The following is a 26,274-nucleotide window of genomic DNA, read 5'->3' on the forward strand; positions in this document are numbered from 1 at the left end:
GCTGATCCCAAACTAAAACAAAATCTTGATGTGCTTTCCTGGTTTGTCACACTTCTGGCCCAATCAAAATCCGAGTATCCATTCAATTCCAAATTGGTATACTCATATCTAAGTCCATACCCCATAGTACCTTGAAGGTACCTCAATATATGCTTCATAGCAACAAGATGTATCTCTTGAGTTTCCTCAAGGCATTCATGATATAGTAGATATCCGGTCGAGTATTCACAAGATACATCAAAGATCTTGTCATTTGTTTATATAGAGTAGGATCTATAAGTCTGGACTCAACTATTGCTTCTTTTAGTTTATGTAGATTGGTTTCCATAGGTGTTGACATTGGTTTACAGTTCCAAATTCCAAACCTTTTTAGAATATCAATAGTGTACTTTCCTTGATTTAGGAAGATGCTCCTTGACTTCTGTCGGACTTCCAATCCAAAGAAGTAATGAAGAATGCCTAAATCTTTCATGCAAATTCACTCCTAATTCTTTCTTACACTGATTAATGAGCGAGTCTTCTCCTGTAATCAGAAGGTCATCAACATAAAGGATTAATATCAACATATCACTATTAGTTACTTTAAAATAAAGATTTGGATCAACATCATTCTTGGAGAATCCAAGGCCCAGTAGATATTTATCAATCCTTTCATACTAGGATCAGGGAGCTTGTCTAAGTCATATAGAGCTTTCTTCAATTTACAAACATAAGAAGCTACATCATGAATCACAAAACCTTCATGTTGCTCTAAATATACTTCTTCTTCAATGGTACCATTTATAAATGTTGTTTTTACACCCATTTGATGAATTTTCCAACCTTTGGCAACTGTAAGGGCTATTACTGCTCTAACTGAGGTATATCTAGCAACTGGTGCAAAATTTTCTTCATAATTGATTCCTTCCTTTTCAAAGAATCCTCTAGCTACAAATCGTGCTTTATGTTTTTCAATGCTACCATCTGCAACATGTTTTACTTTGAAGAGCCACTTAGATGAAACAACAAACTTCCCTTTTGGTCTAGGAACTATATCCCAAACATCATTCTTTAGAATAGATTGATTTTCTTCTATCATAACATCTTTCAAAACTTGATGCTTGATAGCTTTAGAAATATCAATAGGTTTAGAGTCAAAAATCTCACACATTAAAGCATTATATGTTAAAATTGCACGGTCTTTTGCTCTCTAAATGTCCCTTTAGGTGATACAAATTGATCTTCTTCTTCTATTATCTTCCTTGCCCAAAGTGGCCTCTTAGGATTATTGTCAAGATTCTCTTCTTGAATCTCAGGAGGAGTCTCATATTCACTTCTAGTCTCTTCTGCGTACTCCCTCTGAATCTTAGGAGTGGGAACCTCTATTGGGTTTCAAGTGTGTCATAAACCTCTATTTCATTTGAAGCTTTTTCTTTTTTGAAAGCAATGTCTTCTTCAAATATGACATCTCTGCTGAGTTCTATTTGTTTTTGTCTAGGTATGTACACTCTGTAACCCTTTGTAGTTTCACTATAACTGATAAGGATTCCTTTCTTTTCAATAGGTTCTAATTTTGTCCTTTTCTCTTTAGGTACATGGATGTAAACAGGGTAACCCAATATTCCCAAATGGCTAATGTTTGGTTTTACACTTGAAAGGCTTCTTCAGGAGTTTTGTTGTCCAAATGTGAGTGAGGGCATATGTTTTGAATGTATACTGCCGTATTAGATGCTTCAGCCCAAAATGACATACTCAAATTTTGATCATATATCATGGCCCCAGTAGCTTCTATGATAGTCCTATGTTTCCTCTCAGCGACCCCATTTTGTTGAGGGTTGTAAGGAACTGTGAACTTCCTCTTAATCCCAACATTTGTACAAAATTCTTTAAATATTTCAGAAGTGTATTTTGTTCCATTATCTGTTTTTAGAATTTTAATTTTCTTTCTTAAAGAGTTTTAAGTGATTGCTTTGAATTCTTTAAACTTTCTAATGATCTCTTATGATTCCTTGCACTTAAGAAAGTATATCCATGTCTTTCTAGAGAAGTTATCAACAAAGATTACATAGTACAAAATTTCTCTTAAGGATGGTATTGACATGGGTCCACATAAGTCAAAGTGTACTAATTCTAACACATCTTTAGTTTTACTCAAACTATTAGGAAATGAACTTTTGGTGTTTTTCCCTTAGGCACAACCTTTGCAAGACTCATTATGAGATTGACTTAATTTAGGTAGTTCAATTACTAATTTCCTCATAAAGTTTAGGGCACAAAAGTTGATATGGCCTAATCTTCGATGCTAGATTTCATTTGAATTTGAGGTCTCATGTATAAGAGCTTGGTTTGATTTAGTGCAAAGTTCGTATAATAGTCCTTGTCTCATACCTATTTTTTGACCTTTCCTTATTGTAGAATTCTTTGCCCATGCTAGTACTTTACCTTCCATGAATGTAACTCTATATTCATCATCTTCAAGTGCTGATATAGATATTAGGTTTCTTTTAATACCTGGTATGTATAGTACTCCAGATAGTTGAATAGAGTTTCTTGATTTCAATTTGATAGTGTAGGTCCCAATCCATCTCACGGAATGTGCAAAATCATCCCCAATTGTTACTTCCTCATCTGTTTCTACTTGCATGCTCTCTAGATTGTCTTGATATCCTGTGACGTGCCTTGAAGATCCACTATCAATTATCCAAGTGTTGGATTTGTTTGACACTTGATTGGACAATGTTGAGTAGAAAGCAAATTTCTCAAAATCTTGATCTATGTTTGGTTTATCAGTTTTGGCAAATGAGGTTTGAAGTTTTGATCGATTAGGCCAATTTAATGCATAATGTCCATAGTGATCACATCTGAAACATTGGATTTTAGCCATGTCTTTCTTCTGTTTGGATGATCCCTTTACGTTAAAATTTCTTTTTCTTTTAAAGTTCTCCTTCTTGCCCTTCTTATGAGAGTTGGTGTTAAGAACTTGAATGTGTTCATCTATAGGTTTTTTTTTTCCTTTAGTCATTTGTCTCAACTCTTCTTGAAGACAATCAAATCTTAATCAATCCTATTTTGGAAGTTTAGGGCTCGCACTTATATCCTGTACAAATGGTTCCCATGAATTCCGTAGTCCTCCTAATGCTATTAGGAATAGCTCTTGATTGTCAATTTCATATCCAACTGATGACAATTGATCTCTTAATTTTGTGATTCTCATGAAAAATGCATTTATCAATTCTCCTTTATTCATGCTTATATGATTCATTTGTCTCTTAAGAGCAAGTCTTATGCCAGTATTATTTACTACAAATGCATTTTCGATGGCTTTGAACATGTCGTATGCTGTTTTTCATGGCCTTCTCATTGTTCTATAGGTACTTTATTATCTCGAACTGCATCCACTATAATTTTCATGACCTTCTCTTTGTTTTCAATCCATTGTGTTTCCTCTGGATCATCTTTTGGTTCTTCCTTTTCTTCTTTCACAAAAGATTCTAATTTTTTCTCTTTTAGCAACATTATCATTCGAAGTTTCCAAGATGCGAAGTTGGCAGCATTTGCAAGACGGTCTTTGAATCCTATCATATTTGACATTTTTAGAAGAATAGTATGTGATTGTAATTCAATGTGTAAATCTTATGTCTCAAACTTAATATGATCTTTCCTTAACGAGGCTCTGATACCATGTAAAGTTTTACCGATTTTATATCAGATTTTGTATGAATTGTAATTCTCTGAAATCTACAGACTGAATGCTTGAATCTTTAAGATTTGATCTTATATATATATATAATGTGGTATGTTGCAAGAATTTCTCATGAATGCACAAAAGATTGAGAAATAAGAAATGCTTCCAATCACCGATCTGTATATTATTCTGACTTTGCTTGATATTACTTGATTTCGATATCAGCAAGAATGAGTTCCTTTGAATATATATACCATATGAATAGGTACAGGGGTGAATGGGCATGTCTCTAAATAGAGACATGACCATTCATCAGCGTAACTATTCATAGATAGTTAGCACTTAACAAATGCTAATGATAATTGGTAAGTATAAGCACCAATTCAATAATGTGCATTGCTAGCACATACAACTTGCATGATCGATAATGATAAATTGGCATTATTCAAACAGGCTGATAAACATATGAGTAGACAATGATCGGCATCTTCAGACATGTCGATAATGATATCAAATTTATGTGAACTTGTCACAATGAAATATAAATGGAATGCAACAGACATATTCCAAATAATATCAGAATAGCATCGAAAATATAAATGAACAGTCTGTATATATACATATCAGTATGCAAGTCATACAGATATGTATATATTTACAGTTCAGATTTGTTATTCACAGTTTTTTTGTCTGATCGAAGCTACAAGCTTTAACAAAAGGAAAGATGTGCAAATTAAGAACAAGATTAATTGGAGTCTTTGTGTAACAAGATGATCTAATCATCCCCCTGGAAATGGATGATCATCAAATGGGAACAATTGAATCTCAAGCTGATTGTGAATAGAGAAATGAAGATGTGCTTAAATTCAATTAGAATTCTTTCGCTAGCAAAGAGAGAGTTCGAACCTTAATTCTTTTCGTGGATAATTTCTGACCAATTGTGTGCAGGCTTTTGTCTTACATGTGGAAGAAGTATCTAAGCGTTCCAATGATTGATATTTGTCTTGTTCATGAAAGAGCACAAGCCACTTGAAATTTGACCATTAGGATGAAGGGTGGCTATTAGGTCAGGTTTATATTAATTCACACATCCCAATGCTGACCACAAGTTACATTAATTTAAAATTTTCCGATCCTTTATGTATCATTCAAAATTACATTTATAGGCCTTCTTAGAGATTTGGCCAGTTACATTCATGATTACACTCTAGAGCATTCGTAGAGGCATAGCCCAAAATTAGGATTGACTAACAGTCATCCGTTACAACATACATGCGGGGAGAATTGCCAAAAATGGTTACAATAGACAGAGAGACACAAAGAGACACTTGTCAAAAATTAGACTAAAGAAGCATCATGAGAAGAAACTGTAACGCTTGTGGATGTGTCAGTTCTTCTTCTTGGGTGTTATAGTTTTAGCCTTGTGTGCTTTCATGGCATCCAACACTATCTTCAGCTCTTTGACACCTACTATGTAGACGTTGTCAACTCTCACTACCTAGTAGTCATGGTCTTCTATTAATTCCTCTATTGTGGCAACGTTGGATTGGAGCTTGTTTGATGCTTGCTTCAGAATGCCATCAATTGTAGTGAGCTCTAGAATCTTTGAGTGTTGGAAATTGATGGGACTGATTGTTTTTTCAATGAATTCTAAGTGTTTTGACATCGTCTGCCCAATGTCCACCAACTAGCCACCTGGGATTTAGTGTGCAAATATTTTAGGTATACATATATCTTTTCAATCACCTTTGTTACTGATCCGCATACACTTTTCAGTTCTTGCTCTAATTTCTCCAAGCTCTCCTTGAAGTCCATTGATTGTTTCTAGTGGTGCAATGGCTCTTTTCTTGTCCTTAGAATGCCATGACTGATGGCAACATCAGTCTTCATATCGAGCACCTCCTATAACAAGGTCAATTCCTGTGTTAAATTCTTAGCTTTTGCTTGCATTGAGACTTGGTGCTTCGATATAGCCTCTCTCAGCCTATTCGCATCTAACACTAGATTTCCAAGGTTCTGAATTAGAGGACCTCGAGCCTTCAAGTCTTCAATCCATGTGTGGCCTATTTGACCAAAATGCCTCTCCTGCTGTAGCTTCACCAATAGGTTCTTATTTTCTGCCACAGTAGGGTCAAAGGTGCTCGGGTTAGCACTATCTATTGGTGCAATGGCAAGGGGCCCGAGCACAGCTTTGATATAATCACTTAATTCCTTATTGGAGGCCTGCAAGGTTGCCTTTGTCTGCATCAACTCCTCCAATCTATCCTCAATCTTGACATTGGAGTACTTCCATTAATTGATCATGGTATCATGCATTGAAAGTCCCATATCATGTGTCTTTACTTGGAAGTTTCTAAGGGCTAGCTCCTCAATTCTTCCCTCCTTCAGTCCATGATCATATGCCTTGTATTGACATCAATTGCAAGAGCTGCTAATGCCTTTTTCTTCTTAGCCTTTTGGGATGGGGACTGTGATTGCATAGCTTGGGCTATGAGATTCTTAGGTGGGGCACTGTCCTCCATCCTTCTCTTCTTCCTCTCAAAAGTATCCTCCAACCAAGAGTCGGTTGTGAGGAAACTGAGAGCAGATTGTAGCGCCGAGGGATCAAACAACTTCCTCGCAACTGGAGGAATCTCCTTCTTCTTGCTAGAGAAAGGAAATGTTACAGTCTTAGTTACAGAGTGAGTGGGTGGATTACCTTGATCAATTGCTCCTTTTTGTTACTACCGTGGAGTCTCTTGAACTTGTTGATCTCCATCAAGACCATTGCATGGCTGGTTGCTCTCTCCATCAGGGTTGATCACTGGAATTGTAGAGGAGTCCTTGGCTGTTGATTGTTCCTTTTCTTTCTCTACCTCTATCTCCAATGTTTCCTGTATTTGGCAGAGAACCTCCTCCATAATTAGGAGTAACTTGAACATTCTTTTTTGGAGGTTGATCTCCTCTTCCTCTGCCAATTGATTGAGAAGGACCCATGGATGTAGAAGTGGTCGCTGCAATAGTAGAAGTAGGTGTTGAAGTCGTTTGAGGTCCTCCAAATACACTTACAGATGAACCTGTAGCTCCCATTCTCTTTCTTTTGCTTCTGGTCCACTCTACCCACTTGTCCTTTTTATGATTCCATCCATGAGAATCTTCATAACGTCAATTATTGGGCCCTCAGGTGGAGTAGACAAAATAGGTCTGTCTTTGATCTTTCTTTCATAAATAGAGGACCGCAAAAGAGAACCATCATCTTCAACATCACTAACGTCAATGTTGACCTTATATAACTTCACTTGCTCACTTGTGAGCCTCGACCAAAACTTTTTCCGGGTTTGCACTTTAGTGTAGCAATCAACCTAGTAATCTTCAATATCAGGCACATGCTTGAAATTGGAACCAAGCTGAAGATTGTCCCTTACATAATTCACAGCATCAAACTGAGGCCTTATCACTTTGTAATCCTTCATCTTATATTTGCCTTCAAAGGCCTTTAACAAATTCCTTGCATCAAATCTAGATGCACATGAATATGCTCATATGATAATTGGGAAAGGGATTCCCACTTTCTTAATTGCTGAACACAAGGTATTAAATTCCAGCACTTGTCTACATAACTCAATTAACACTATCTTATCTTCAAGGTACCTTGGTAGTCTCCATGGGAATCCATCGAATCCACCGATTATGATGTAGGAGAAACCTGGAAATTGAATGAAACAACACCCAAATTGAGTGACTACTGAGATAGCTTTCGGTGAAAATCTTTTTTCTGGGCATCCTTGATGCTCTTTGAATAGCCTCATGGTGAAGGCATCATTCAACGTTACAAACTCCCCATAACTCTTCTCCAATTGCAAGCAAGGGTAGAAGTCATAAACTTTTGTGGTCTCATCAAAATCTTCAATACATGGCAAGCCTGCCACAAATGATGTATTGCCAAGACATATAAGATATGAAGACATATACAATTGCTTAAATGCCTTGGCCGAGCCCATCCAGCTAGTCAATTCATCACAGATAATTTGAGCCCAATCAATGTATTGGCCATCTGCACAGACTGCTTGCACCAGGAAGAAATGACGCTCCATAAAATTTAGAACTTCCTCATAATCTTTTAGTCTCAATAACAAGGCTAGAATGCCTATAATTTCCCTCCTGAGATTGGTTCCAAACAAGGTCTTGGAAAGCTTACTCTTCTTGCTCTTCGGTGACTGGAACCATGTCGTCAGAATGTCTTCTCGCCTCAGAGTCTTATTTTCATTGATCATGGATGCGCTCGACCCGAGATCTATCACAAAATTCAGTCCTCTTTGGAATCCCGAATGCACTTTGCATTAAACCTCTATCTGGTTATGCACTCCTTAACGAGCTCTGGTGCCTGGACGACCATTAGAAAACAACCTCTACTAGCCCACTTTCTTTTAGCTTTAGAGTGATGGGATGAATGGGCTGGGCATTGAGTCTTCTATGCAAATCTCTGAGATTGTAAAATCTAAAAGATGTGTTTGTATAGCTCTTTAGCTCAATTTCAAGACTCGACAATCTGTCAATTCCACCAATTCTCCCTACCATTTGCTTTATAGCACACAAAACAATAGAAATTCACACTTAACATGAAATTGTGCCCATTGGAAGATGAAGAAGTGAACTTACCAACAATGCAATCTTATTGAATTCGAATTTGAATGTTGGGCACTGGATTTCCTGCATCACACGAGTGAAAAACGACCCCTTAACTCAAATTTCTCTTTTAATGGTGCAACGATCAGGTTTGCATTTAATTTAGTGGGTTAACGACTCCATTCCATATCAAATCCATCATTAATGGGGAGCCGTACAATGGGTTTTAGCCTTTAAGCTTAGGCGTAACCAAAAATGAGCATTTCTAATTCTTCTTCTTTACACTAGGTTTCAGAGTAGTAGCTTATCATAAGAGAATCCGATTCTTAAGAAAACTATGTCTTTTGGCTTAGTTGAGAAATAAGCCTCGTCTCTGCTTTTCCGCAACACTCCCTTTTAGTCATTTCGGAGGGATAGCACGTTCATTGCTTTCTTGAAAAGCTTAAATACTTAACATTTTACTTTTGTCAAGATCGTGGCCTTCGGGCTTCTTATCAAAGTGGGGAGAAGTTTGTTTTCTATTATTCTGAAATCCTTTAATACTCAGGCACTTTTACTTGGGGAAGCATGGTATGAGATCTTTGAAAGGATATTCGCTCCCACTATCAAAAGATATACTCCAAGTATGTTTTTTTGGAGAAGTAGCTTATAAGGTGCTCTTCGACAAAGGAGTAGTTGAAATGATGCAACTCTGACACGACTCAGGCTTAACTGAAACTCGTCATTTGAATAGATTCGTGGCTTGATCTTGCTCTAGGCATCTTCAAAGGGTGAAATCTTCATATCCATACGTCATGCAGTTCATCAAATGTGTTCTTTCAGAGAAATTGGTCACAGGTACTTTGGCGCACTGAAAATGCTTAAACTCCGAAATTGCTATTCTTGTTTTCAAGACATTCCAAAGATTGTTCTTTCTCGCTTAGGATGCCTCTACATATCTTCAGGAAGTGATGACTTTAGATGCATCCTTTATACACTCCATCAAATGCTTATTTTAGAAAATGAGGTTCGCAGGTGCTCCAAAGGGCTACGACACACTAGAAACAACCAATTTTCGACATTGCCAATTCTGGCTCTGAGACATTCCAAAAATGACACAATTTTGCTCAAGATGTCTTAAAACATTATTGGGATGCAAAAACTCAGCATTCATATTCCATAATACAAGCAAGGTGAGGACAAAGTTGAAATTAATGAGAACAAAGCACCTATGGGGGCAACCTAAACCTGGACATTTGACATATTTTCATTGCATTGACTCCAAGCTAGAAGCTTAAAAGGGTGGAGACTGAAAGTCTGGCAATGAAATGTTTACTACATTGGAAGCTCAATCAGATCCATGGAAGAAGGTGGAGCAGTGAAATCCAAAAATCCCACAAGGTGAGGACAAAGATGAAATTAATGAGAAGAAAGCACCTCTGGGGGCAACCTAGACCTGGACATTTGACATATTTGCATAGTATTGACTCTAAGCTAAAAGCTTAAAATGGTGGAGACTGAAAGTCTGGCAACAAAACGTTTACTACATTGGAAGCTCAATCAGATCCATGGAAAGAGGCACAAATGAAGATTAGTAGATTACAAAAGATGAGGCTCACTCACGATGTATTCAACCATACTTAAGCAGAGGAATATGGAAATCTAAACTGGAAGGAGCCAATTGATGTCCTGAATTGTAATATTAAATTTTGAGAGGCTGAGAGGAGCTGAAGAATGTGCTGAGTTCTAATAGTTAGTCTTTAGAAGGAGCAGCTCAACCACTAAATTCATCTATAATATACCTAGCAGGATGTTCAGCTTTTGAAAACCAAAACAACCAGAGACTTTGGATGAACTTTGATTTTTAATTGTTGCAATTGAACACTGTTGAGAAATTTAGCGTCATAGTGAATTGAAGCCAATTCTACATATAATATATGTTAATATATATGTGTTGATGAAAATCTAATATATGAAAGTCTGATTTAATATGAACATATACATACATACATACGTACATACATATATTTATATTTACATATATCATATATCAAAAGTATATTATTGAAAACATGACATATCAGCCTTATTAAGAACTGAATGTCGATTAGTATCGACCATCCTTAATAATCGTATTACTTTGAATCGACAGTCACAAGTGATATCAAATGTGACCACGTAGGGTCATGATACTCAATATACTAATGTACCTTTCGAAGACTGCTGAATAACATCAATTCCAAGGCAATGTGAATCACAGTCTTTAATTCAATAAATTCGGTCTGCAATATATTCTCAGTGCAGCCTGAATCAAATCTGCTCTCACCGAATCTCATAGTTATTGTCATCAGCATAATCAAGCTGCAAAAGAAAGTTAATCAAACATATTAGAATTCTCAAAAGGGAAATTCAATAATACTTCAATCAGTACAGTATTTCTGCCAATATAAGTTAGTTCAGTCTCTACCAAATTGATCTGTTTTCCTGAACATAAATGATAAACACTGTAACCAAAACTTAGGATCTGCAACAGAAAATTTGCTGATTGTTTCCCATGCTTTGATTCTTCTTAAGTATGTAGAACAGTGTTTAATTATTAATTAATGGAGCATCTATGGCCATTTTCAATTTCTTGCTAGATCAGATGATAACAATTTCAAGTCTTGCCTTATCTGATGATTTTTAGTTGATTCTTTGCTTGACCACGCCTTATTAGTTTCCAACTTCAGAGTTGTCTGAGTCGTGGTATCCACCATTAACCATTTGTGTTTGTTCACTGTTATTATTCTTTGAAGCTTTGCATTTTATTTTATAATATCGAGTGAGATTTATTGATCTACAGTCTTAAAGATTTGAGAAATACATTCTAATATATATGCATGGAAATTGGGGATTGTTCATTGATACAGTTTGTACAATGTGGTTTTTTCTTTTGAAATTTTATGGATATATATGGAGGGACTGTGTACTTTGGAAGGTTGCACAATCTTAGCTCTATAACAAGTGAATTCATTACATTTTTTGTTTTGTTTCTAATATGCCTTACACATGACTTTTGCAAAATTGATTTTTGTATACCAAATGAATACTCAAACAAATTTCAATTTCATTTTCTTTAGACTGTAATTCTAATAACTTTTGTACAGATGATGGTGCGGGATGCGCTTAACTCAGCTCTTGAGGAAGAAATGTCTGCAGATCCAAAAGTATTGTTAATGGGAGAAGAGGTTTGTGTTATTCAATACCATGTGCCAGTCTAAAGTCCATTAACTTCTTAATATCCTTAATGTTTTGAATTGAACTTATTATTTTCAGCAAATGCCTACTGATATCTTTAAGTGTTGTTTTACCAGGTTGGTGAATACCAAGGAGCTTATAAGGTATGTACTCGGGGAGGTTTTATCAACATTATATAATAATTAGATAAGAACTATTTGCTTATGGAGAATTGACTATCAAATTTAAAATTTGAGATATTTGTATTCTACATGCTTATATTTGGGGGCTTATTTACAGGTTTCTAAAGGCCTTCTGCAAAAGTTTGGACCTGACAGGGTTCTTGATACCCCAATCACTGAGGTTTGAAAGTTTGTGGAAGTTAAATGTGCTAATAGAAGTCCTGACAAACGATTATATTCCTTTACATCTTTTATTATTCAAACATATAGCCAATTTATGTTTGCATGTATTTTGCTATTGCAGGCTGGTTTCACTGGTATTGGTGTTGGTGCAGCATACTATGGACTGAAACCCATCGTGGAGTTTATGACATTCAACTTTGCTATGCAGGTTGGTGTTTTTATGGCTCATTAAGTGTTTTTATGTTAGTTCTGAAATCTGAATTCTTTTTTGTCATGTAATTCTTTACTCTCATTCGAGCTTCATATATAATATTTCATTTGCTAGGTAGAGTAATGATGTGATCTACATCACTGCTGTTTCCCTTCCATAGTGTTTTGAATTACACTAGTGAATATATGAAACTATTGAAAATCATCTCCAAACAGCTTGGATCCATTCAACTTTTCCACCTAGTACCTCATTGACTGTTAGTATTTTTCAATTTATTTTCTCTTTGGTGATAACAACAAACTGGCTCCTTTTCTATATTCCTAAGTCTCAAATGTTTTCCTTGGGCTGAGACCTTGGAGTGTGGTTGAACAATTCCATATATACATATATATGCAGTTTTCAGACATCTCTTTTTTCTATGTAGCCAGTTTGGAGATCTAGCAACTTATCATTTTTCATTCTTTAATGATGTGATCCGTAGTAATGTTATAAATACAATAATTAATTAAGTAATGAAAAACCTAGTACATTGTTTAATTATTGTCATTATTGGTTTTTAAGGCATTATGGATATGGTGTGAACATTTGTTGTGAGATGATACCATCTTCCCTCATATAAGCAGTTGATCTGAAATGGATCTGTAGAATTACAAAAAGTTTTCAAAAACACCCATCAAACATTCAAGCCATGCAAGTTTTCCCCAAAACTGGTTTGCTATTGCTGACCCCCCATCTTCATTTCATCAAGTAGCAATTTGATATATTTTGAACTGAACAAAGGAATAGGTAATGTGAATATAATCTGCAACTGGGAAAGGAAATCAAGTGAAGAGGAATTGAGTATCCAGATGTCATCTTACTGCTAAATTTATCAAAAATATCTAATATTGTCCCACAAAACATTCCTTGTTTAAAACCATCTATCCAACATTAAGCCATGCAATATCCCCTCAAAACTGGTTTTCTATTGCTGAACCCCATCTTCCTTTCATTGAATAGGAATTTGATATATTCTGAACTGAACAAAGGAAGAGGTGATGTGAAAATAATCTGTAATTGGGGAAAAGAGAATCAAGTGAAGAGGAATTGAGTATGCTGGAAGATGTTAGATAACTGCTAGATTATCAAAAATATCTAATATTGGCTCAGAAAACATCCATCTGATGTCGTCTATACTGTTGGAGGTCAATGCCATCTTTAGAGTTTCGAAATCCAACAATCTTGTTCAAATATCACAATTCAGTAACCACAAATCACCTATTTGCAATAAGAAGTGACTCTTTTCCCAGATCATTTATTCGTTTACAGTGTGTGAATATTTAACAATCTTTGACTACATCTTCTTGGAATGAGTCATGAACAGCTGCAAACCATTTTGAAGCATAAATGTGTTTCTGTGTACTATGATGTCATGTAGATCCAGTTTTGTGGTAGACCAGAGTGCAGTGATAGAAATTTAAAATACAAGCCATATGTGGATTACCCATTGAAGATAAATTTAGGAGGTTGAAACAACTTGTAGACAATTCATAATGGCTTTGCTCTGCTAGAGTGTTGAACCATATCTTGTATTCTTGCAATTTGAAGATCTGATAAGAAGGCCTCCATCTTCATTGGAGTTTTCACCCCACTTGGTTTTCTTGGATTGTCTCTTCCAAGGAGTAGGCTAGGAGACCATTTAGCCTATCTTATTCCTGTAGGCTAAAGTTGATGACAAGGGAAAAGTTTAATTGAATTATTCAATAATATCTTGTTGGTTTACAAATTTATCACCTAACTTTAATTTCTGATGCCCAAACAAGATGATAAATGTAACCACAGTTGAATCAATCCAGCAATATCTATCACCGATCAATTCTCTGCTTATTTTCAAAGGTGGCAGCTACCTTCATATGATGAAAACTAAAATAACTACTTCCTTGAGATTCTTTTGGACTTGAAAGCAATAAGGCAGACTTTTAACCAGAAAGCTTACAAAGGTATTCAATGCATTCAAAGGAAAAACTAAAGCTAGGAAATTCCATCAGATTAAGATATTCAACGTGAACTCATTCACAAATGAGTCTCCCACATTCCACATATAAATATAAAGAAAAATTCAACACTTTTCATCTACTGCTATCTTCTCACATCAAAAGCATTCACACATTCTGATTAAAAAATCAAATATGCAGAACTCCAATATGATAATTGCATTAAAGTTTTTGCAATCAACAACAAATAGTCCCTTCCTTATATTAAAAAAAATACAATGAAGTTACATATTCACAAAAAAGGGGCCGGGGGATATAGGATCACCCCGCGAGTTCATAATCAACTATTCATCAAAAAACTGTAGAAAACTACAGAAAACAAAGAAATCCTCAAGCTGCCAGCGCAGCGGCAGCCGAGGAAGGAGGATCCTTATCATCAGAGCCCCACCCAAAAGTGGGGAGAGTAGATGTCTCATGGGGAGCCCAACCATCATCCGCAGCAGCAATATTATCTTTGTCTTTCTCTCCCTTAGGCTTGGGAGGAGAAATGGCTAGATCCAACCGGGAAACACCCACTTGGGGTCTAGGTGAGTAGAGGGCCAACCAGTAGTTGGAGCAGCAGGAGGAGCCACTGTGGACCACCTTGAACCAGACCTTCGGGGAGGCAAGGCTGAGCGGTGCCGATCACTGGAACCTCCAGAAATGCGGCGCTGACCAAAAGCACCACTTGGGAGAGCGGTGATGTTGAGAGCAAGGCGTGCGCGAGCGGTGAGCAGAACTGCTACGTCCTCGACGACGATCGCGAGGAGGGGTACAGTTGCCGGAGACCAAATCCGGTAGAACACGAGCAACCATATAGGGGGCATTTCTCCAATGAGCCAAAAGCTTCTATAAGTGCGCCACCTCTAGAGCCACTTTATCCGTCTGTACTTGAATCTGCAACATGACATTGTTATAAATACATGCTTTAGAGTACTTAGCCACATTAACGTCAAGTGTGTTGTGAGCATAAATGACTGCATTGCGATCTTTCCAAATGGTAAATAAGATCTCCAATTTGAAAGCATGCCATATCTGGGCGTATTTGAAGGGAATCAAGGTATTATCACCCTAAAGAACCATATGCCAAGAAAAAGGTTCTAGGCGGAAGGGGCGAAAGAGATCATGGATCCATCGCCAGTAACACTGAGCCCATCTATAGAACCAAAAAATGTGCAAAAAGGACTCTGGTTGACCACAAAAAGGGCAACAGGGGTCAGGAACTCCTAGATGCCGTAGCCAGGAGCCCAAAGGCAAGCCTTGGAAAAGAATACACCAGGCAAAGTGCGCAATTTTTGGTTCAGTAATGGCGTGCCACACAGTGGAGAACCTATGACTCCAAGTGCGATGCGAAGATTGCAGATGCCAATGTTGGTTGAGAACATCAACCATGGGTAGGTGAGGAACCAGCCATCAGTAACCCAACCTAGGTTTATAGCTGGTTACCAGAGTGTCTGGATACCACTTCCAATCTTTCCACCAAGGGCGAGAAGACTGAATGCCCACTTTGTGTAACAAATGTGAAGGCACCGCAGAAACTAGAAGATCAAAAGTTTGCCGATTTGGACGAGTGAGCCAGAATTGCACTCGCATGTCTTCCCATGACCTCAAGCTCATAGTAACTCTGGAGAAAAGATCGTTAGGGGTCCTTATGCCGCGTTTAAAAAAACGCAGAGCACTAGCCCCAAGCACCTTAGCCAAGGGAACACCTTTTATATCAAATAAAGATGACCACCAAAGATTATGCTGGTTCAAGGAAACCCCATCTCTGAGTCAATCATAGTTCACCCAAAAGATCTTGATGAAGCTCACCGATCCCATATTTAAAACATCATAAAGTAATGGTTTTCCGTTTTCAAGAATCGTTACTTTTACCTAGTTCCTTTAAAATTGAAAAATAAAGTTCTTTAAAACTAATAAAAATAGAACTCATGAAGAGTTTCCAGCTTCTACAACCATTGACTCTTGGACACTTGTTGCATCAACCTCTACAGCTCCCTTTACCACTTCCGCTTCCCTGACTCTTCGGCGATACTGCGAGTACCTCCTGACGTAAGTCTTGATTTTATCATAATCAGGGATAATGGTGACTTGTAGCAAGGTTCTCTACTTGGCCAACTCCTTTTCTGCATCCCTAAGAATCCTTGTATCCTTGGCTTTGAGAGCTCTTAGGATTGCGTGCAAGTTACTTAAATCGTTGAACACCTCTGTATCACCCTCTTGAACTTTCCCAACTCCTTCGAACAACAACTCATCATATTGCTTCTTAATTTCCTCCAACTCAATGATTTTCTCCCCAAACTCATCAGTCAAGTCTACATCTAAAGAACTGAAATCGCCTTTATCTAAAGAACTGAAATCGCCTTTAATACCAGCCAAACTATGAACGTATTGATCAAGGACTTGATTGAGGTAACTGATATACTCATTGTATAAAGAAGGCCTCCAATCAGTAGAATATAACCAAACGGACTGCATTTCAGCGGGGCTGTCTCCTATCTTCTCAGTCACTAACACTGTAGGCTTTAGCTCCAATATGTTTCAACAGTTTTTACTAGAACATAAACCTTCTCCGTTCTTCTCTCATCTTCTCCAATTCTTGAATCAGAGCTTTCCTTTTGTTGGTGATTCTGATGTAGACTTTTGAAGGTGGTTAAGTGCGCCATACCCTGTTCTCGCATCTGCTCAACCCATTTGGCTAGAGTCCGCATTCTGCTGATTTCATCTTTGAATTGATCAAAAGCCTCTGTTTCATGGAGAACTTGGGTAGAGTTAAAGGCCTCTCCTTTGATGGAGCTGATGATAGAGGTCACAAACTCCCTCATAGGGCTGGACTTGTGCCAAATACTTTTGCAACTCATGATTTTTCTTTTTAAACTCTTGAGCTTTTTCAGTTAGGGCTTTGACATGGAAATTGGCATGATAGGCCTCACTTTCCAAATTAGTAGGTCCCATATCAACACAAGAAACATTGTAATTGGCCTCAATGATAGTATGCACGTTTGCATCTCTAACAGGGTCAGCTATCTCTAAGATATGCTGTTCAGTACTAGCATTAGTAACAACCTTTGACATCCTTTTAGCCTTTTAGGCTTTCTTGAGCTCTGAAAAAGCAAGGCAACAATGTCGACCTCCTCAGCACTTGAAGTCACTTTCCTTCTCTTCTTTTCTACCTCTTCGGTTAACTAGAGAGGGGAAGTGAGACTAGATCAGGCATCACCTACGTCACCCACTCCTATTGAACTAGGAGATGGAAGGGTCACAGGATAGAAGTAGGAGAAGAGGGAATTTCCATTATGGATGTTATAGTGGTGTCTTGCATGATCTGTTGATACACCACACTGGGATCTTCATTGACTTCATTCTGTTGTGCAGGAGTATTCTTTTCATCCAATTCATGTACACTTTTATCTTTAACCCAATCTTCATCAATTTCCTCTCCAGAGACACCACTCTGTGCATCTTTCTTGGCTGAGCTGATAGGCGTGCTCACATCAGTTACCATAGAAGTGATAGAGGTTTCTCCTTGGGCTGAAGGGTCAACAAATGTCTCTTTAAGACATGTGCACCTTTCTTACTCCACTTCCCTTCAAGACAATCAATTGTCCTCTTTATTGCTGGGGTGGTCCAAGCTACTAAATCAAAGGCCTCTAGCTTACTCCAATCCACCTTAAGGATACCTTTATCCTTTAGCCCATAAAATTTAGGGTCAACAAGAATGTCATCTTCTAGTATACAAACATCTTAGCAATGTGGGATAAAAGATTATTTTGTCTTTTAGTCACTTAAGTCACTTTGTCCTAAAGTGACTTTAAATAATAAAGAATTTTATATTTCAATCCAATAAAATAAAGTGACAAAAACCTTAGGATTTCCCATTTAAATCTCCTCAATTGAAACCCAAACTCCTGTGACTGGCTGGCATCCTAAATCATATGCTGCTAGCCTATCTGGATGGAAAGATAGACCGACTAGGCGCCAATAAGGCTAGCGCGGAGAAGGGGACATTACAGTCCTCCCTTCCGGGGATTGCTTGCCCTCAAGCAATTGCAATGTCGGATGTTGTAAGATAGACCCGCTTTCCCAAGTAGCATCCTCATAAGGTAAATCCTTCCAGCGAATCAGATATTCCTTTATGGCCCTGTTATGCAACTTTCTCTCTCTGACCTCTATCACCTCTGCTGGAACTAATACAAGTTTCCCTTCCTCATTGAGCGGGGGCAACTCCATGGAGGGTACTGTATGCTGGCCAATCGCTTTTTTGAGACATGAAATGTGGAACATGTTATGAATTCTGTTGTCCTCAGGTAAATCTAGCTCATAGGCGACCTCACCAACCCTCCTAGTAATGCGATATGGACCAAAAAATTTGGGCTGAAGTTTTTGAGACCCACTCTTCTTCAAGGAACTTTGCCTATATGGTTGGAGATGGAGATAAACCACGTCACCCAACTGAAAACTTCGCTGAGTCTGACAGCAATTAGCGTACATCTTTTGCTGATTTTGGGCCCGTAGAATGTTCTCCCGTAGAGATGGAAGAATATCTTGCTGATCCTGTATCCAATCCCTTGCTAGAGGTGCCTTGCTGTCCTGTAAAGCCAGGTCTGAATGATAGGGGCTCGCTGCCATAGAGAGCACGAAATGGAGACATTTGAATGGACATGTGGTAGGAGTTGTAAAAATACTCTCCTAGGTACAACCACTTAACCCAGGCTCTGTTGTCATGCTACATAGCTCTAGAGATAACCTTCGACCCATTTGTTAACTATCTCCATCTGTCTGTCCGTCTAGGTGTGATAACTCGTGCTGGGTGTCAACTCCATACCTATCAATTTGAATAGTTCTTGCCAAAAAGTGCTAAGGAACTTGCTATCCCTGTCGCTCATAATAGTGCGAGGAAGGCCATGTAAGTGAAAAACCTCTCGAAAGAACAACTCAGCTACCTGAGAGGCTGACCAATCTGTTGCTATGGCGAAGAAGTGAGCGAACTTCATTAACCTATCTACCACCACAAAAATGGAGTTTTTGTCTTCTACCCTGTAATAAAATCCATGGAAATGCTCTCCCATTTTTGCGCTGGAATGGGGAGAGGCTGTAATAACCTAGCCGGAAACTCATGCTCTGACTTGTTCTATTGACAAGTCTGACACTCCCTGATATGTTGGGGGACATCGTCCTTGAGGCCCTTCCATGAGAATCTTTCCTTAACCTATCTATAGGTTTTGAAGAATCCTGGGTGTCCTACTGATGGTGCATCATGTGGAGTTGCCATAACCTTACTTTTGAGTGTAGATTGTGGTATAAGGTAAATACGATCCTTATAGAAAATCACATCATCTTTTACATTATACCTGCTATCGTGAAGCTGTCCATCCATAATCCGACAAGCTGGAGTATTCTTAGAATACTCAACTAACAACTGAGACTTCTAATCTATTGAAATCTCAGACATAGCACAACATTCTGCTACTGAGGGCCTCCTGGAAAATGCATCAACAATTACATTGTTCTTACCTTTGATGTACTCAATGTCAAAATATAGACCTAAATCTTGCTGACCCACTTTTGTTGTCTCTCATTAAGATCCTTCTATTCTAGGAAGTAATGCAAACTATTTTGATCTGTCCTAACTGTGAATTGGCCCCCCCACTAGGTATTGTCTGAACTTGGCTAGAGAATGCATAATAGCCAACATCTCCTTATCATAAGTGGAGTATAGTCTCGCCATCCTTGAGCTTCCTGCTCTCATAAGCAATCAGATGCCTATCCTACATGAACACTGCACCAATACCACTCCTTAAAGCATTACACTCAAGAACAAACGGTCAAGAGAAATCTGGTAGTGCCAAGATTGATCATGTGCTCATCACTTGTTTGAGCCTATCAAAGGTCTCCTTTGCCTTAATTGTCCATCTAAAAGCCCCTTTCCATGTGAGGTCGGTGAGGGGAGCCGCTATTTGAGAGAAACCTCTAGCAAACCTCTTGTAGTAAGAGCAAAGACCCATGAAACCTCTCAAGTCTGATACATTCCTCGGTGGTGGCCAATGTAGGATTGCTTGAATTTTTTCTTGATGTACCTTCACCCCATCTGCACTAATCACGTGACCAAGGTAAAGAATCTTGGTCAACCCGAACTCACACTTGGATTCCTTAGCAAACAACGAGTGCTCCTCCATGATACTGAGTACTTCATCTAGATGCTGCAAGTGCTCCTCCCAAATTCTGCTGGGAATCAATATATCATAAAAAAATACTAATATGCTCTTCTGCAGCTACGTCCTAAAAATGTGGTTCATGTAGGATTGAAATGTAGCTAGTGTATTAGTGAGTCCAAATGGCATCACCAAGAACTCGTAGTGACCATAATGACATCGGAAGGCTGTCTTATGCACATCTTCCATGCAAACCCGTATCTGATGGTACCCCGATCTAAGATCTATCTTTGAGAAGTAAACTGCCCCGTGTAACTCATCTAGTAGCTCATCAATGCGAGGGATTGGGTACCTGTTCTTGACGGCCCTCTTGTTGAGAGCACGGTAATCAATACACATGCTCACAGTGCCATCCTTCTTCACCAATACCATTGAAGAAGCAAAGGGACTGGAGCTAAGCCTGATGTGTCCCATGTTTAGAAGCTCCTTAATCGTCTTTTCTATCTCCTTATAATGCCTGGGATGACAATACGGTGTCGTGATGACGGGTTTGGCGCCCTCCTCCAACTCTATGATATGCCCAAACCCTCTGTCTGGGGGAATACTTGGATGTATGTTCTCAAAAACCCTCTTGTGCTTATCAAACACTGGCTGAATGTCAATATGAAGTTGCTGTCTTGAGTCTAAGGTAGCCTTAGAGGAAATAAAACAGTGTGCTGCCCACTCCATGTCATCATGCCTCATAATGGCCTCCATCCGATGGGCTGAAATCAACTTGGGTTCACCCTCTGGCATAGCCTTGAGGATCACCTGTCGGCTATCCTGTAAGAACTCCAACTGCATCTTCTCGTGATCAACCATATATCTGCTTATGGTCTGTAACCACTGTCTCCCCAACATGGCATCTAGTCTATCTAAATCCACCACATAAAAATCTGCCTTAAGAAGGAAATCATCAAAATGAATCAGAAGTCCTGGCACCTTCCCTACGCATCTCAATCTCTCACCTCCTGCCACCCTAACCTCAAACTCAGGTATGTCATCAATCTGTAACTTCCTCTTGGTAACCGATCGCGAGCTTATGAAGTTATGCGAGGCACCCGTATCCAAGAGACATGTAATACGCTGTCCTCTAACAATTCCTTTCAAATGAAAGGGTTGTCCTGTGGGATCGCTCGAAAGTGATGCTATGATAGGAGGCTGCCCCTGGGTACCTGCCTTCTTCCTCCCTCTAGGTGGTCGATCCTCGTTCTCCTCATCATTGCCATCAACATCGTTGCCCTCTTGCTGCTCATCCTCCTCCTTTGAAAGCACCTCTACATAATGTATCTTGCTTTTGCTAAGGCATCTATGATTTGGTGTCCATGGCTCTCTGCAAGTAAAGCATAGCTTCTTCCTCCTGAGTTCATTTTGTGTCTCAAAGTCCATTCTGGGAGGTGTAGCCTTATGCTGGTTTTTGTTCTTCTGGAATGAAGTGGATCCCTTATACGTTTTCTTAGGGGGCTGTAATATTGAAGAGGGTGACTCGAGATCATGTTCGATCTTAATAGCATTATCCAGAATGTTTGGTTTAAGTACCTTAACCAAATCTCTATATCTATCCTGTAAACCCTCGGTGAACAACATTACCTTACGCTGTTCTGACATGTCTGGAACCATCACCGAGATCCACCGAAACTCGTCAATGAAATCATTTAGAGACCCACCCCATCGTAACTATGCCAGATCCCTATAATAAACTTCAATATCTTTCCTGTCAAAGCGAGTAATCAGCTTAGAGCTGAAAGTCTCATAGGACATAATGAGACCATGATCCTGGGTAACCAACCCGTGATGCCACCTGTTGGTTCCCAAAACCGCAGATTGGAATCCTACGAGCCTTGCCTGCTCGATGCTGGGATATCCAACTGGTTAAGGCCAACTTGACAGAACTGAACAATACGGTCTGAGTTCCCTGCACTTCCGGCTCTGCAAGACCGAGGCGGGTGTACCTAATCCTGGACGAAACACTTAAAGTCCAAGATGCTTAATGCAGATTGATTAGAACACAAAGACAATAAAAGTTTTCCAAATGGCAAGAAATATAGGAAAATTTTAAACTTGCAATTTATGAACTGAGAACAAAAATAAATGATTGAAGTAATGTTTAAAATAAAGAATAAATATAGATTAAAGCAACAGATGAATATATTATTTCTTCAATGAAAAGAAATGAAACATTTGCTAGCATATGGATTATGAATCAAGGATAAAAGACCAGTGCCTAATTAAATGGGCAATAGAGTCAATATTATTAGTTGAAACGTACAACTTTATAAAGTTTAATATATTTTAACTATAAACAAATTTAATAATTCGAACGCGACAAATCAATTATATAAAAGCAATTTAAATTAGTCTAAAATGCACTTTAACTCCTGTCGAGGCAAATTAGACATAAATATGGAAGCAACAAAATATTTCACAATATTTATGTTTGTCTATTTTAAAATGTAACATTGATCCAGTCCACTTATCCAAATATTAAAATATTTATAGAAAATAATAAACACTTATAAAGGACACAACTTAATAAAAATTTAAAACTCTAATGCGAATAAATTAAATAAATACTTCTTACTGATCCGGAAATAAAATCATACTGGAGACATTCCCTACAGGTGATCCATCCAATATAATTCAACTCCAGAATCGCACAAGAATTTATTCCATAATTCACCATCCACGGACTTAGTTCAAAAGGTCATTTTCTTTTCAACTGAAAAATATAATATAAAAATTGAAAATATGAATATGAATATTGTCGTCTCTTTTACGTCTTATATTTATAAACAACGAAAAGGTGCGTGAGTGAACAGACACACCCATTCAACACCTAATCATATAATTTTTGAAGATTACAAATTTTATTTATCTAATAATCCCTACCGCTTCAGGACTAAATAAATTTAATAGGCAATCAAAATTATTAGAGGAAAACCTCAGAGCCTTCCATACTATAATGGAAACAATGACGATGCGTCTCCCATTTTTTTATTTATTTTAAAAATCACATTAATTCAGAATGTGCCTCGAGCCTCCATGTTCCAAGCTCATGCAACCCTTCTCCTTAATCGCACCGCACACAGACCTGCGATCAAAACAAAACAACATTAGACATATAGAACACTAATCAAAACTCCTCAATCATCGATGAAGCTCTCTGTGCTTTAGCGGCTTTGTCCTTTTAGTTGTTGATGGCATCTTTCATTGCACAAATCCCCTCTTCCTTAAGCACGACTTCTCAGAATCGTCTCTAACTTTTACTTCAACCGAGCGTACCCAAGTGTACATAGTAACCGTATGTATATTAGAATTTGCTAAGGTACATAGTGTTGTTCCATCGCCTTCAAATTATTCTCGCAGGCACACGGATGTTGATAAAACCCTTGGCCATAAATCTTTCCTCACCTACAGAAGATGCATCCTTTGACACCACAAACCTTTGTTGCTAGATCCACTGCAACATCTATACTTAACTCATCCGCTGAAGGGACTCCTACAGAAAATGTGTTTTGAAAGCATCCTGAAGTACTGGCAATTCGGATCAATGCAGCGGCCTCACATCTCATCTTTGAATAGGTCCAAGAAAACTCAGCATATGGTAAGGAGAAATCACAAGTAGGCATAAAGGAATCGCTGCCATCCAGCAAGTCTAAAGTTTTTGTCAAAGAGATCTGACAGCATTAATCGCACGTGCCATTCTTTCTTTTGAAGTAAATACACCCAGCTCTTTGAACCATGATACAAGAACAATAGATGCAACCTGCCGCTGGATAGCAGATACCGGTGCTATATGCTCCAGAAATGAATCAACAAGCTTTTGAAACAAAGTGTCTAGTAAATTGGCAACAACTAATTTTTGTTATAAAAACTTGTTGCTAATGCTCTGCTCCAGCATTGAGATCGCACTGTCAACAACTGCATCTTGATTTCTTCTTGCTTCCTTAGAGTCAAGTCTCAGTAAATAAAAAAAAATCTTGACATTACAATATTCTGGTTACTATTGCTTGAAATGGCTTGACCCGAACTTATGTAATCATCTTTTACTGTACTAGAAGATTCAGTAACTGTGATTCTCCAATCTGTGGCATTATAAAAGAAGCCAGTAAATTTGCATTGTCTTGCTGTATATCTCCACTTTATCATCTACTGTAAGATCTAATGAAGGAATTCCAGGAATTCATAGAAATGAAGTCAAAGTTTGAACCACTTCTGAACAGAGTAGCGTAGTTCAGGCTGCTAAATAATGGGGACAAAAATGGTCTCTCTCTCTAATCACAGATCATAGCTTCACCTGCCTATGATTCGAACCTCACTATTCCTTTTGAAAATACAAACTCCTTCATTCAAACATTTCCCTCTTATCATTGCATAGAGGAAGCTTTTATCTCGTCACAGATTTTATTTCATTCTTTAATAAATTTAATGAACAAGTCTGATCCTGCTCATATAGCTTATGATTTTTTAATAAAAAGGCTGGAATCTGAATATCTTCCCAATAACTCATGGATTATTGATTAATGGTTTATAGCATTATGCTATACAGCATAAAGAAAGGATTTTCCAGTAAGCTTTTCCTAAACAATAGCACATTGCGAAGGCTGCCTGAAAGGATACAAATTTCTGATAAGCTCCAAGAAACTAATACTCCATCTCAGATTCCTGAAACAATAATGGATAACAAAAGATGCATTGGTACTGTATGTTTGCTCCATTCACTCCTCTTATCAGCTTCCACATCAATATTATAATCATAGATTTGATTATATATATTGCAAACATATGCATCTCTTGGTCATGTCTTTCCCATTGGCTGATATGACATGGATGACGAAGCAATTAGGAGAATAGAGACTTATGAATTTTTAGGCTCCATCACCACCAATCATATGCTGCCCCCTCTAAGTGCAGCGTAGCAAATCTGATGGCTTGTGTCTCTGACATAGGTTTAAGTGTTAGGTAAGTATCTAGCTTGTGAATCCAAGCTATCACAAATGTCTTATTGCTGCTATCAAAAGTAGGGAGAGATAATTTGTTCATAGCATGCTTTAAGTCTCTGTTTGGTGCTCTAGGTCTCCTATCATATTACTGTTTATCCAACTCCCTTTTCTGATTTTGATATTGGACAAAGGATATATTTTGTTTAATTGGATCAGGGAACAAATCCCATTTATCATACATTGCCGTAACATTGTTTGGTAGTAAGTTTGGTGCCGCTGGGGGTGTTGCCTCTTCCTCTGCATTAAAAAATGGCATTAAAGGCCTGTCAATGTTTCGTTTGGGAGCCCTAATAGCTTAGGGGATCCCGCTACACTACTACATCCACTGTGATGACTCAGAGCTCTCTTGTTAATAGGGGCTAATTGTTGTATATTAGCTGCAAGTTGTTGAAGTGCATCAGCTATGTTATTTTGCCCATCTCTAATAGCTCACAATGTTTCCCTTATGTCTCGATCCGGTTCAGTTTCATTACGTGCCATTTGAATGTTATTTTCCTGTTCAGTTTGTTCACCTGTTCCAAAAATCAATTCCTCATCCATTGAATAACTATCCTCAATATTAATCTATTCGGAAGACCCTGCTTCTTCTGGTTGGAGGTGACTAATATTATAAGGTTTCTTTCTCATACCCTGCTGTCATTTTATTTCCTGTTTATCCCACAAGATGGCAAGAACTTGGCTCTGATACCATTGTAATATTCCCACCCTTAATCTGGTTAAAGAAATGAAACTTATACTTGGGGAATTTTAACAAATAGTTGGTGTACAAACTGAACATTAAATGTGCTAATACTACAACAGTATTCTTTCTAAGATTATTATCCAAAAAATGCTTTTAAACAAAGGTTATTCAACACATCAACTTACTATCTCTAGAATTGCATTGATATAAGAAATTCAAACTCAACAATAACATACTGTCTTAAACCAATATGTAGAAGAAACAATGGAGTTAATCTTTCACTTACAACATATTTTGTCACCAACACTAGACAATGTAGTATACTGACCCGGTTTCACCATAGTAG

The 26,274-nt window shown here is 38.0% G+C and overlaps 1 protein-coding gene across 5 annotated transcripts in view; it reads left to right on the plus strand.

Annotated features, from left to right (window-relative positions):
• The window catches only part of LOC149541727 (pyruvate dehydrogenase E1 component subunit beta-1, mitochondrial-like), an 85,883-nt gene that overhangs the window by 34,648 nt on the left and 24,961 nt on the right, over positions 1-26,274 (plus strand). For all 5 annotated transcript variants that reach the window (XR_016355366.1, XR_016355365.1, XM_089796851.1 and 2 more), the window contains exons 4-7: positions 11,395-11,475; positions 11,602-11,628; positions 11,765-11,827; positions 11,951-12,037. Coding sequence is in view for 3 of the 5 variants with exons in the window: in XM_089796851.1 (XP_089652977.1) it covers positions 11,395-11,475; positions 11,602-11,628; positions 11,765-11,827; positions 11,951-12,037 (258 nt within the window). In the remaining 2 variants the exon portion in view is untranslated. The remainder of the gene's footprint in view (positions 1-11,394; positions 11,476-11,601; positions 11,629-11,764; positions 11,828-11,950; positions 12,038-26,274) is intronic.

The sequence above is a fragment of the Cupressus sempervirens genome, chromosome 8, assembly GCF_028749045.1.
Source record: "Cupressus sempervirens isolate cs-2001-9-10 chromosome 8, ASM2874904v1, whole genome shotgun sequence".
NCBI lineage: Eukaryota > Viridiplantae > Streptophyta > Pinopsida > Cupressales > Cupressaceae > Cupressus > Cupressus sempervirens.